Source organism: Ahaetulla prasina, chromosome 1 (genome assembly GCF_028640845.1).
Source record: "Ahaetulla prasina isolate Xishuangbanna chromosome 1, ASM2864084v1, whole genome shotgun sequence".
Lineage (NCBI taxonomy): Eukaryota > Metazoa > Chordata > Lepidosauria > Squamata > Colubridae > Ahaetulla > Ahaetulla prasina.
The window spans coordinates 361,606,959-361,621,161 of record NC_080539.1 but is presented as its reverse complement, the minus strand read 5'-3'; the positions used below and the strand labels follow the sequence as shown (position 1 = coordinate 361,621,161).

Here is a 14,203-nt window from a genome sequence, read left to right as displayed (position 1 = left end):
GCTGCAATATAAGTCCTTTCATCCTTCACCATTCAGGCAGAACTGAAGAAGCTTCTTGGATGAGAAGCGAAACATCTTCAAGGAAAATCAAAGTCCAGTTGCCTTTTGAAAAAGCACCTTTGGGATAACCATGACCTGGATGACTGAGAATCGTCATAGACACTAAAGTTCAAATGCATCAATGCACTCTCTTATTCTGCTTCTTCAGAGGCCAACTTTTGCTTCCATAGATTATCACAGGGAAAACAGCATAATTCCGATCTTTGTAGACATATCATAGCATCTAAATGGTCTTTCCAAGCCTTTCATGACTACCCTACCAAATCTGATCTGCGGCAAATGTCTTGAGGGTTGGTTCCTTTATTGCTGATCAGTGATTCTAAAAAACACAAATTGCCCACCCCTTTCATTGCCAATTCTCAGGCTGTGTGCTGACTGGCACTCGGGTTTGTTTCTTATTTAACAGATGTGGCAGACAGGATCCAGATACCTTATGAAGCGTCTTGCGAGCAGCAACAGCAGGTGACAAAACAGCAAAGTAAGGGACCAATCCTTTCATTTTTGAGAATTGTGGGTGGGCAAAACTGGTCTGGATTTCTCAGTACAGTGGACAATATTTGGGAAGTAGGGAGAATGTTCCTTTTTTTAAAAAAAATCTGCCTTCAAGAGCCGCACAGGGTGTAGTCGTGGCTAAATGATAGGGGTGGGCTAAATTGGGGGCAATTTAGGCAAAAGAAATTTACTACAAGAAATTCTAGTAAATCAGGTTGCATGGAACTAATAAAGATGGAAGATGCCAATTTTAGATTGTATTTTAAAACAAAAACATTGACCCACCGAAAATCAGTGGTTTGGTATAGAATTTCAGCCACAGATCTTGGCAGGTGCAGAGCTGTAAAAAATGGATCTCGGCTGCCATCAACTGAACAAGTTTCTCCCCAATTGAACAATAACAACAATGGAGGAAAAATACTGACTGCCTTTAGATCACCGTAGTAATAGCAGAAGATCTGCAAACTGGAGTAATTCTGTAGATACAGGTAGTCCTTGACTTATAACCAGAATTGGGACCAGAATTTCTGTTGCTAAGCAAGGTGGTTGTTAAATGAGACACGCTTGATTTTACAACCTTTTTGTTACACGAATCAGTTCAATTGTTAAGTGAATCATGAGGTCACTAAACGAATCTGGCTTCTCTTCTTGACTTTGTCAGAACTGGCTGGGAAGTCGCAAGTAAGGATCACATGGCCTAGGAGGCTGCAACCATTGTAAACACCTGCTGGTTGCCAAGCACACAAATTTTGACCGCATGACCATGGGAACACGACTATGGCTGCAAGTGCAAGGACTAGTCATAAGTCACTTTTTTCAGAGCTGTTGTAACTTCAGATGGTGGCTAATCAAATGATTATTCGTTGAGGATTACCTATATGCTTTGGTAAATTAATGCATCTTGTGGTATTTAGCTCTGTTCCTTGAGATGCTCTTTGCAACCTATTTCCTGGGTGTTGTTGCCTTCCAAAACTAAGAAAATTTCCCAGTCCTCCCAAGCATCATATTGTGTAGCAAGCAAGGATCTTAATTATCTTTGTCACCATCTTCTAATGAACTGTGATGAACTTTCCTTTGGCAGAGGCAGGGCAGACGACGAAGTCAGTAGCAAACCGGACGACTCCGCTGTGCCGTTTCAACACCGTTATAATCATCTACCTCTTTTTGTGAGTGAACTTTAAAACCCTGCTGTTTGAAGGCCATCTAGTCCAACCATCATGGTGCAGAAATCTAAATGTTCAGATAGAAAACTGCCTAACCTCTTTGTGAACATCCAGCAGAGAAAAGCTTCCCTGCCTTATGGCTTAGTTGGTTCAACTATCGAAGTGTTATATAACTAGGAGGCACTTTGTAATATTTAGCTGGAATCTGTTTTCTCTGTAATTTAAAATTGGTCTCTGGAATGCTAGGAATAGATTCCCCGAAAATCCAATTTTTATTTTTTTTAATCAGAATTGTAGGTAAAGAAATGAAGGAAAATGGTTCAATTTTTTTAAAATTCGTTTTATGCCACCCTTTTCACTGTTGCAGTGACTCTGGGCAATAGCAATGGCACTTAGACTTATATACCGTTTCACAATGCTTTACAGCCCTCTCTAAGCGGTTTACAGAGTCAGCCTATTGCCCCCAACAATTTGAATCTTCATTTTACCCACCTTGAAAGGATGGAAGGCTGAGTCCACCTTGAGCCTGGTGAGATTTGAACTGCCATGTTGCAGGCAGCTGACAGTCAGCAGAAGTAGCCTGCAGTACTGCACTCTAACCGCTGCGCCACCATGGTTCATTGTGGACAGCTAACAATATAATAAAAAAGTTTTAAAAAGGAATATATGATTAAAATGAAGATAATTAAATAGAATTTAATCACTTAAACTATTTTAGAGTATGGATCTTGTACCTCTTTAGTACTACAGCTCTCAGGGCTAAACTAGGAATAGTCTCAGCTGTTATTTCTTTTCCCAATGCTGACTTTTAAACAAGCTTTATCTGCATCTCCTGTAGGGTCGTTCTCCTGCTTTGTTCTTCGGGCTACATTGGTCTGCGTATCATCCAGCTGGAAGAACAGTTGATTTCTATGGGGGCTTGGCCTGAACTGGATCTTCAGCATCAGTGAGTGTTTTTGTTTCTTAATTTGTACAGAGTTAGACAATGTTGTATACAGCTCCCCAACCTTCCTGGCTCCACAGACCGGCAGAAGAGGTGATGGCAACAGAATCAGCATAGAGCTGGAAGGGACCTTGGAGGTCTTCTAGACCAGCCCCTTGTTCAAGCAGGAGACCCTATACCATTTCAGACATACGGCTATCCAATCTCTTTTAAAAAATCCAGCGATGGAGCTCCCACAACTTCTGGAGGCAAGTTGTCCCATTGGTTAATAGTTCTCACTGCTCTCCTTAGATCTCCTTAGATCTAGTGTCAGGGTTCCAAGTAACAGCCCATAAGAAATCAAAACTCCAAGACAAAGTTCCTCAAAGTATAAATTTATTAGGCATGTCATATTGGCACAATTGGTGAAAATTTGAGTCTGAAGTCCAGCAGGTTTTCCCCATCCAATTCAAAATCCAAAGTTCTTCCCCTCCCCCATTATACACAACCATCATATGCCCCAATCAGGTCTCTCTTTCCATCCAAGATGCCTCCCATCTATGCCCCTCCAGGTGCTGGTGAGAATGTCCTTGGTTTCCAGAAGAAAGAATGATATTTTGGTTACATATTCTCACCCCCCTGTTATCTCTATTCCACCCCTCCTTTTCCCACAGCTCCATCCAGCCTCACTATGGCAACCTGAAGACACTCAAAGATGGCTCCAGGGTTGACATCTAGGTTTGCGTCTCTCCTTGATTAGATAATTTCTCCTTAGATCTTGGTTGCTTCTCTCCTTGATTAGTCTTCTTGACCTTTTGATTAGATTACTTGAGCTTTTCTTTTTAGAATAGAACAGAATTCTTTATTGATCAAATGTGATTGGACACACCAGGGATTTGTGTCCGTTGCATAAGTTTTCACTGTACATACAAGCAACAAGTTACAAATCATGATCAGGCTCATAAATATATTCATCATAAATCTTAAGATACAACTTTCCAACATTTCCTCCAATCAAATTTCATCCTGTTCATTTTGTCCCACGGGTTCAATCCCGTCTAGATCTTCCTGAGCCTTCTAAAATGGCAGCTCTAAATAATCACCCTCTTAATCCCATTATTCAAGTCATTAGCAAATATGTTGGAAGCTAAGACAGAGTCCTGTGGCCTCTTTCTTAACTGGTTTCCAATCTCATGTGGAAGCATTTGTACTGACTCTCTGGGTGTGGTCATTAGCCAGTTATGAATCAGTAGGAGCCTCTAGCCTATATTTTACCCTTTTATTCATCAAAGCATCATGAGACACTTTGTTAAATGCTTTGCTGAAATCAAGGTACACTGTGCCCATAGCATTCTCCCTATTAAGCTAATACTATTTCAAAAAGGGAGATAAGTTTAGTCTGGCATAACTTGTTTGTGACAAACCCATGCTGGCCCTTGTTAATTGCTGAGCTCCTTCACAAAATATCCTCATCTAGTGTAGACGTCCAATCTGCTGGTTTATAATTTGCCAAATTGTCTCTAGTTTGAAGCCAAGAATAACATTCGTGCTCTTCTGGTAAATATGCAGCTGCCAGATCAGTGATTACCTTCAATAGATTGTCAAGCCCCTGTCGGAGCCTGAATCTGCGGGGGAGCTGGAGCCCACGGAGATCAAGAGGCTGGCTTCATTGGCTTCGGAGGAACATTGGGAGGAATAGGAGGAGGCAGCTTAGGACCCCTCAGGATCGGGGCGGCTTGTTAGCAGGGAGGAACGGAGGCAGGATGACTGAGAGAGGGCAAGCACTGGAAATGAGGAGCTATGGAGCGCCTTGCGATGAGCAAGGACCGCTCCCTCCTGATTCCCGAGCACAGAGAGTGGAGAGAAGGCGGGAACAGCACAGGCTTACCTGAGGACTTGAGAGGAGAGCGCCCTGCCCCTTTTCACAAGGCACACCTGGGGACTGAGATTTAAGGAGACATGGGGGAGGAATGTTTGTCGGGAACAACGCTCAATTTTTTGTTTGTTTATTTTTTTATTTGTCAAGTACATATTAGATAATATATATATATGTATAAGCATGAATTGAATACATAAAATGAATACAATTAAAGGGAACATTAGGACAGGGACGGTAGGCACACTGGTGCTCTTATGCACGCCCCTTACAGACCTCTTAGGAATGGGGTGAGGTCAACAGTAGCCAGTCTAAGGTTAAAGTTTTGGGGGTTTTGGGATGAAACCACAGAGTCAGGTAGAGCATTCCAGGCATTGACCACTCTGTTGCTGAAGTTAGTGGAGTTTTGTGTGCCGTTGCAGACGTCTGGCGTTTGTGGGACTGCTTGCCTTCTTCCTTGCTTCATGGACTCACTGCTTCTTCCCTGCTTTGTGGACTCAGTGCCTTGTTCCTTGCTTCATGGATTCATTTCCCTGTTCCTTTGCTTTGCTGGACTGCTCACAGCCAGAGGCTGCTGCGTGTGGCTGTGAGCATTTTGCTCTGGGACTTGCCATGAACGTGGAAGTGTTTGGGGGAAAGTTGAACTATTAAAGGGGAGTTTGAACTCTCAGCTGGCTGTGTGGCCTTCGTGCCTTGTCCTGGTTCATCACACAGATCCTTCAATACTCGCCTAGATAATGTTTGTTTATATATACTGGATGATTCTGAGCTTCTGAACTTGTGTGTGCAGGTAGTCCTTGACTTACAGTCACTATTGAGCCTAACATTTCTGTTGCTAAGATGGTTGTTAAGTGAGTTTTGCCTCATTTTACGACCATTCTCTCCACAGTTATTCAGTGAATCCCTGCAGCTGTTAAGTTAGTAGCATGGTTGTTAGATGAATCTTCCTTCTCCATTGACTTTGCTTGGCAGAAGGTAATCACTTGACCAGAGACACTGCAGCCTTCATAAAAAAATGCCAGTTGCTAAGCATTTGAATTTTAATCCCGTGACCACAGGAGATGCTGCAAGAATTCTAAGTGTAAAAAAACAATCATAAGTCACTATGTAAAATTTGTAATTTCAAACGGTCACTAAACCAATGGTTGTAAGTCGAGGACTACCTGTATTGTCTAAGATCCCAGGAGCCCTTCTGAAATTGCTCTTTTGTTAACAGAAAGACGCTGCTACTGCTTGCTATCCATTCTTTTAATTGCTGGATGTTTACCTCAAGGAAAATTTTCTTATTTCCTTGAAGGAAGAATTCACTGTCTTAATTCTTCCTTTAAAGAAATCAGATCCCCATGAGTGGTATGGGTGGTAACACCTTCTCTTAGCCACCTTCAACATAGTTTCTGTCACCTTCAGCCAGCTCTGTCTTGTTATATAACTATTGGCAGAGAGGCGTCTTCTCTGGTTTGGATGACAAGGAGAGATTAAGATAGCCTGGCATGAAGGCAGTCTCCCTATTTCATAAACTTGGCACGGGAGAGCAAAACCATCCTCTCTCATTTCGAAATGTGCCTCTCTCCAACAACCTCCATCTGCCACAGAAGAACAATCTTGATCCTTAAGTCATCCCTATTGTTAAGGTTCCTACTCCAATTCCTCCTTCAAATCTGAGGCAATTACAGGCAACCCTCAATTTAAAATCATTTGTTTAGCAACCGTTCAAACTTACAACTTTTTTAAAATGTTAAAAAAATTACTTACGACCGGTCCTTGCACTTACGACCATGGCAGCATGCCCAGGATCGTGTGATTAAATTTCAGACACTTGGCAATCAGCCTTTATTTACCACAGCTGGCAGCATCCTGGGGTTGCTCCCCCCCGCAGCTGGCTTCTGACAAGAAAAGTCAATGGGGGAACCCAGATTTATCGATAGCCAGGTTCACTTAGCAGTTCAATTCAATTAACAACCATGAACAAAAAAAGGTTGTAAAAATCAGGTGTGACTCACTTAACAACCTCCTTGTTTAGCAGTTGAAACTCTGATCTCAATTGTGGTTGTAAGGGGCCTAAGACAACTGGCCACGGCCAACTCACCATGGCCATGTTGCCGCAAAACAACTCACCGTGGGACAATTCAGTGCTGTATTAATAGATTCATTCAAGTACTTTTCTTATTGGTGACCACGTTTTCGTCCAAATTATTGTAACTTGTATTTCCGGATTGAGGTTTTTATTTTATTGATGGTTATGGTTCCATCAAAATTAACTTAACTTTTGTACTTGTTGAATTGTCCCATGGCAAGTTGCCCACAGCAAGTTGTCCTGCGGCAAGTTATCCCATTCCGGTTGTAAGTCAAAGACTTACAAAGTCCCATTGAAGCCCTCAACTTTTTCCCAGTGCTGAACGTATGTGTAATTCTAAACTTCAACTCTTGACATTCCTCAGCACTAAAAATGCCAGTTTAAGTTCTTGGAAACTGGTTTTTAACAACATCTAGAGGGAGGAATCAGAATACTTAGCAATTGCTATTCTAGCAGAAGCAGAGAGTTAATATATTATAACTTTAATTCTGTCAAAAAAGGGCATCAGATGTATCCATACGGGAATAGATGGGATTCAAAAAAGTTAAGATGGCAGCTGTGACTGCCTGACTAATGCCCCCTCCTTTTGTAAATCAAAGAAGGGGGCCTTTGGTTGTGTGGTTGTGGTCGCTATCTCAACTTTTTTTCAGCTTCCTCTCTCTTGGATGCCCGAGAAGTATACAACTGTTTTGTGATCAAGGACCTGTTGTGACCTAGGCCCAAGTAGGTAGTAGGAAACTCAGTCAGTGAAAAAACAAACAAACTTTATTCGAACAGCTGAGAATTACTTCATTCTCAGCGTAGTTCAACTAAATTAAATCAAATTCCTCCCAACACAAATTCCTCAGTCCTATTGCAAACCTTGGTCCAATTAGGCAAACAGACAAAGGCCTTTCTTGGCAAATGTTCAGAAGACACTGATACAAAACTAAATGCAAGAAGATGAAGCTACCAACGTTGTTTTCCGGCAAAGCCCAAACACCCATTGCTGGTCTGTTTTAAGCCTTACGGAAGGGGCCAATCATCTCTTGGCCCTACTCCCGAGTCGTCCTCTTTGCTTGAGCTGCTCTTGCCTTCTGGCAGCTCTTCTCATGCGTGCATTAGGAACAGGCTCCTCCTGTTCCTCTGCCTCACTACTGTCAGTCTCTGGAGGCTCTGGAGTCCGCACCTCACTCCCCGATGGCCCTGGCCCCACCTCAGCCTCTAACGCAGAGCCCTCATCCAGGTCTTCCCCAGCCTTATCACTGTCCAATTCCCTTACCAGCTCTGCAGGCTGCTGGCGGACCACAACGGGACCAGACTACAAAAAACATTTCATACATTTAAATGTTTCTTAAATGAAGTCACATTAATTGGTGAATGGTTAATTAGATCACTTCCCATGGATTTAATGAGTTTTCTGTGCTTTAAATCAGCCTAAACCTTGGGAGCAATTCGGATGTGTGTGTGGCAGGATTATGTGGCTGGAATTTTTGCAACTGATTTAAAGAGTTTATACCCAAATGACAACTAAAATGTAAATGTTTAGGAGAATATTTATCTATTAGCCTCACTAGATAAAGCGGACCATGAAATCAACTCCACAGGATGGATAAACCTACTTTTATTGAGTAGCGCTATAATAATAGCATCTTGAAAGTCTGATGATGTCGTATCTGTTCCTCTTATAGTTCAGTGAATTAGGGTGTTGTTTATCTGAGCTGCTTCTGATAATTACAAAAGGCATCTTTTGGGCCCTTTTGCCTAGGCCAGGGGTCTGCAAACTTGGCTCTTTTAAGACTTGTGGACTTCAACTCCCAGAGTTCCTCAGCCAGCTTTGCTGAGCTTTGCTGGCTGAAGAACTCTGGGAGTTGAAGTCCACATGTCTTAAAAGAGCCAAGTTTGCAGGCCCCTGGCCTAGACATCTTAAAGCAGGGATGTCAAACTCAATTTCATTGAGAGCCACATCATGACCTCGGGGGGGGGGGGGCTGGGATGGGTGTGGCCAGGGTGGGCAAGGCCAGCTCAATATCACTCGTGTTGGGGGTGCCTGTGGTGGACCAAGTGCTCTGCCAGTGAAAACGAGCTCCTGAGCTCTGTTTTTGGCTGTGATGGCCTCCTGCAACCCTCTGCCAATGAAAATTGGGACAGAGGTTGCTCCTCTGTTCTTGTCCTGTTAGATTTGTCAGCGGCGTTCGATACCATCGACCATGATATCTCGCTGCAGCGGTTGGGGGGGGTTGGGAGTGGGAGGCACCATTTTACGGTGGTTCTCCTCCTACCTCTCTGACCGTTCGCAGACGGTGTTGACAGGGGGGCAGAGATCGACCGCTAGGCAACTCACATGTGGGGTGCCACAGGGGTCGATTCTCTCACCCCTCCTGTTCAACATTTATATGAAGCCGCTGGGAGAGATCATTCGTGGTTTTGGGGTGAGTTGTCAGCTGTATGCCCACGACACTCAGCTGTACATCTCTACCCCAAACCACCCCAACGAAGCCGTCGATGTGATGACTCGGTGCTTTGAAGCCATTCGGATCTGGATGGGGACGAACAGGCTCCGACTCAACCCATCCAAGACGGAGTGGCTGTGGATGCCGGCATCCCGGCATAGTCAGCTTACCCCATTGCTGACTGGGGGGGGGGGCGAATCGCTGGCCCCCAGGGAATCGGTGCGCAATTTAGGCGTTCTCCTGGATGCACGGCTGTCTTTAGAAGACCATTTGACGGCCGTCGCCAGGAAAGCTTTTTATCAGGTCCACCTGATTCGCCAATTGCGCCCTTTCCTGGACCGGGACTCGTTATGCACTCGTCACTCATGCCCTCGTCACTTCCCGCCTGGATTACTGCAATGCTCTCTACATGGGGCTCCCCTTGAAGAGCATCCGGAGGCTCCAACTGGTACAGAATGTGGCCGCGCGGGGGATTGAGGGAGCTCCTCGTAGCTCCCATGTAACACCTCTCCTGCGCAGGCTGCATTGATTGCCGGTGGTCTTCCGGGGGCGCTTCAAGGTGTTGGTTATCACCTTTTAAAGCGCTCCATGGCATCGGACCGGGATATTTACGGGACCGCCTGCTGCCGCCAGTTACCTCCCATTGTCCGGTGCGTCCAGTGCGCTCTCACAGGGAGGGCCTGCTTAGGGTGCCGTCAGCCAACCAATGTCGGCTGGCGGCCCCCAGGGGAAGAGCGTTCTCTGTGGGGGGCCCGGCTCTGTGGAACGAGCTGCCGGTGGGTCTCCGTCTTCTCCCTGATTTTAGGACCTTTAAAAGCAAGCTCAAGACTTTCTTTTTTCACCAAGCGGGGCTGGTCTGATTGATTGATTTTAATATTTGGGGATTTTAGTTTTTTAACTAAACTAGTTTTTTGGGTTTTTTAACAAGGGTTTTTTATTTTTTGTATTTTTATCTAATAGTTTTAAGTATACAGCAGTCTAATTAGATTTTTAACTTTGTTATGATATTTTAAATGGTTTTGGATTATTGTCGTTTTACTTGCTGTACAACGCCCTGAGTCTTTGGAGAAGGGCGGTATAAAAATGCAAACAAACAAACAAACAAACAAACAAACAAATAAATAAAATGGAGCTTTAGAGAGCTTCCCGCAGCCCTCCCGAGCTCCATTTTCGCTGGCATAGGCACCGCGGGCCAGTCCTTCACTATTTCCAGGGTGAACCCATGGGCCAGATCCAGCCCAATGTCCTTGAGTTTGACACCCCTGTCTTAAAGTTATTAAAGCTGAGAAAGACTGCTCTACAATATCAGAATAAATACCAAAAGCCATCACTGTATTGTGGCTTTTTCCAAAAATATGTGTAGGTTTGAAAAGGTGCTTTAGAACTCAGCCTTCCTCAACCTGCGTGGCAAAAATAGAAAATAAGAGAAACTGGAACATTGAAGGCTTAGGCTACCATCTTCACCAGCTACCTGAAGGCAGAATTGCATCAGAGAGAAAGAATTGCAAAGGCTGATTCTTATGCAATCTGACTTTTGTGCAAAAGGATTTGTTCGCACCCGTACCACTTGCTGGTTTTGCTTGAACTCGTGCCACCTTCTCTCAGTTGGCAGCTGCACTAGTTATAAGGGAAGAACATCCAAGTCACAACCTCAACCTGCAACAGTTTGGCTGTTTCAGGAAATGAGCCTGAATTTTATTCTACTTCACCTAGCTTGCTAAAGCGTCTCAGTTCTTTAAATCCCCAATGTTGGGCTTGACTTAAATAGGAAGGTTCAAAATCCATTTAAGACTCTTGGGTGCCTGTGTGTAGGTTACGTGCCTTTAGGCAATGTCTACAGTTTTACAAGCATTAACAGGTAGTGGAGAGTGTACCAAAGATGTTTGGCAAACCTGTAGCCAATCCACCCTTCTTGGGAAGTGAGCTTACCTGGTCATGGAGGCTTCTCTCCTAAATGTAGAAGAGCCTCCCTTTTCTACCGCAGCCTTTCTTGCAGAAATAACAAAATACTGGGCTAGGGGCAGGGGTGAAATTCAGCAGGTTCTGACAGGTTCTGGAGAACTGGTAGCAGAAATTTTGAGTAGTTCAGAGAATCAGCAAATATCACCTCTGGCTGGCCCCAGAGTGGGGTGGGAATGGGGATTTTGCAATATCCTTCCCCCAGGAGTAGGGAGGGAATGGAGATCTTGCAATATCCTTCCCCTAGGAGTGGGGAGGGAATGGGGATTTTGCAGAATCCTTCCCCCGCCATGCCCACCAAGCCACACCTGCAGAACTGGTAGTAAAACAATTTGAATTCCACCACTGGCTAGGGGCAGGGTGGGATGGGTACTGAGAATGAGGAGGGAGAAAATTTATATACATGTAGTCCTTGGCTTAACAACCATAATTAAACCCGATTTTTAATGCTTAGCAAGACAGTTAAGTGAGTTTTGACCCATTTGTATGAGTCAAACCCACTTTCCTTCCACAGTTAAGTGTATCACTGCAGTTAAGTTACTAACATAGTTGTTAAGTAAATCTGGTTTCCCCATTGACTTTACTTGTCAGAAGGTCGCAAAAAGTGATCAAGTGACCCCACAATACTGTCACCATCATAAATACATGCAGTTGCCAAGGACCCAAATTTTGATCACATTTGGCCAGGGGGATATTGCAATGGTTATAAGTGTGAAAAGCAGTCATGAGTGACTTTTTTCAGTGCATTGTAACTTCGAAGAGTCACTAAACCAATGGTTGTAAGTCGAGGACTACCTGAAGTTCATTTTAGCAGAGAATATTTGTAGCTCAGAGTTGAACCATGGTGTTGTGGTCCGCCAGCAGCCTGTGGACCTGGCAGCGGAGTCGGACAGTGTGGAGGCTGGGGAAGACAATAGGCCAGTCCTGGAATCAGGGGAAGGCCTGGATGAGGGCTTTGCGTTGGAGGCAGAGATGGGGCCAGGGTCATCTGGGAGCAATGTGCGGACTCCAGAGCCTCCAGAGGCAGACAGCAGAGAGGCAGAGGAACAGGAGGAGCCTGTTCCTAGTGCATGCGTGAGAAGAGCTGCCAGAAGGCAAGAGCAACTAAAGCAAAAAGGACGACTAGGGAGTAAGGCCAGATTGGCCCCTCCCATAAGGCTTAAAAGAGCAGCAACGAGCCATTGGGTTCTTTGTAGAAAAGCAAAGTTGATTCCATTGCTTCTTGTCAGCGTCTCTTGAACTTTGTGGGGTTTTTGCCAAGAAAAGCCTTTGGCAGGTTGCCAAAGACAACAAAGTTTGGTAGTAAGGCCGAAGGACTGTTTATAAAGAATTCGTTTTGGACTAAGCTGAGAATGGATTAATTTTCAGCCGTTTTAATAAAATAAGTTTGTTCAGGACTGAATTGTGTTTGGTAATCACTACTTAGGCCTCGGTCACAACACATGGAGTTCTTGGTGCTCTTTGAGCTTGGTGATTTTGCTTGCAGGGCATTGATCAAGTTACCTAGTTACGCTCTGACAGGATGGTGGGGAATGGAAGAATTTATACTCCTTGCAGACAGCTGGACATTTGCATTCTTATAGCGAGTGGTTAAATGTCCAGCTGCCTGCAAGGAATATAAATCCTTCCATTCCCCACCATCCAGTCAGAGCTGAAAGAGCTTCTTGAATGAGAAGCGAAATGTCTTCAAAGAAAAACCAGAAAGTCCAGTTGCCTCCTGGAAAAAAGCACCTTTGGAACAACAATGACTTGGATGACTGAGAATCTCCATAGACATTTAAGGACTCCATAATTCACATTTTGAGTACTGTTTATATTTGGGTGGCAGGGAGGAAGTTGAATGCTGTGGAAATAAAGAGGTTAAGTACATGTGAGATGAAAACAAGAGATAAGAATAAGCGGCTGCTCAATTAATATAGACTGTATACCAAAGGAAATGACCAGCATTAAAGAAATATGTTGCGTTGGTTAGGTCATCTAGAGATAATGAATGATAGTTAGGCTGAAAACCAATTACATGAAGAAAAGGAACATGGGTAGGGAGAAAGGAGAACATCAAGTAACTTGTGGTTGGATGGAGTTGATGAAATCTTCAGAGAGGTGAAAAAGGACCAATGGAATAATCGGTGGGCACTTTCAGGAAGCAGATGTAGAAAGTACTTCCAACTGTAACTTTTGAGTGGCATCACAAGGACAAACTTTTGTAGAAATGCCTTCCCGCTTCTTGGGGAAGTCGATTTCACATAGTGGCTTAGAAGGAAAAAAAATATTTATTTATATTTGGGTTGTTAAACAAAGAGCTTACAAACTCCACATTGCTTCTGGTTGTTTGAATGCTGTTGCTCTTGCTTCAAGTTGGATTGTGCCAGCTGTTGGCTCGATCTCTCAGCGACTCAGTAGCTGTGTTTCTTTTCTTAATGCCAGATTGTCTCTAGACAATCCTGGTTCCTTGGGGCAATAATTGCAACAGTCAAAGGACCTGAATTTAATTACACAATATATTTAAATGAGTCAAATGCGATTATTGCGTTGCGCAAATCTCCTAACCCAGTTAATTAACCTTGGCAACTAGTCTGAGATAGCTTCATTTAGACCCAAATATCTGGGACTAAACTATTTGAGCTCAGCAAACAAAAATTTCAGATATACAGGTGGTCCTCAACTTACAACGGCAATTGGGCCTAACATTTCTGTTGTTAAGGGAAACATTTGTTAAGTGAGTTTTGCCCCATTTTTCTTGCTGCAGTTGTTAAGTGAATCACTAAGTCAGTAACCCAGTTGTTAAGTGAATCTGGCTTCCCCATTGACTTTGCTTCTCAGAAGGTCGCAAAAGGGGATCCCATGACCCTGGGACATCGCAACCGTCGTAAGTATGAACCGGTTGCCAACCCTCTGAATTATGATCAAATGGTCATGGGGACGCTGCAAAAGTCGTAACTGTGAAAGACAGTCGTAAGTAACATTTTTCAGTGCCATTGAAACTTTGAAAAGGTCATTAAATGAACTATTGTAAGTCGAGGATTACCTGTACACACATTACCTGTAGAGTAGCTGCCTGTCCCTGTTGCGTGAATCCCTTCCTGAAATACATCCGCACAAAAAGATGCTAAGTCTCTGAAATGTTTTAAACAATTTTTGAAAAAAAATGTATGCCAGAAAAGAGCGCTCTCTTTTTTCCCATGCATTTTTATTCCCAACGTTTCCCTGTAAAAGAAGATGACAAAA

The 14,203-nt window shown here is 43.8% G+C and overlaps 1 protein-coding gene across 6 annotated transcripts in view; it reads left to right on the top strand.

Annotated features, from left to right (window-relative positions):
- LOC131188233 (GRAM domain-containing protein 2B-like) overlaps window positions 1–14,203 on the top strand; it is a 60,216-nt gene that overhangs the window by 44,606 nt on the left and 1,407 nt on the right. For 3 of the 6 annotated variants that reach the window (XM_058163349.1, XM_058163348.1, XM_058163347.1), the window contains exons 10-12: window positions 467–538; window positions 1,634–1,718; window positions 2,554–2,661. In XM_058163349.1, the coding sequence (XP_058019332.1) occupies window positions 467–538; window positions 1,634–1,718; window positions 2,554–2,661 (265 nt within the window). Of the gene's footprint in view, window positions 1–36; window positions 539–1,633; window positions 1,719–2,553; window positions 2,662–14,203 lie in introns of those variants that run through there. The other 3 variants (XR_009152742.1, XR_009152740.1, XR_009152741.1) reach the window with 2 other exon arrangements.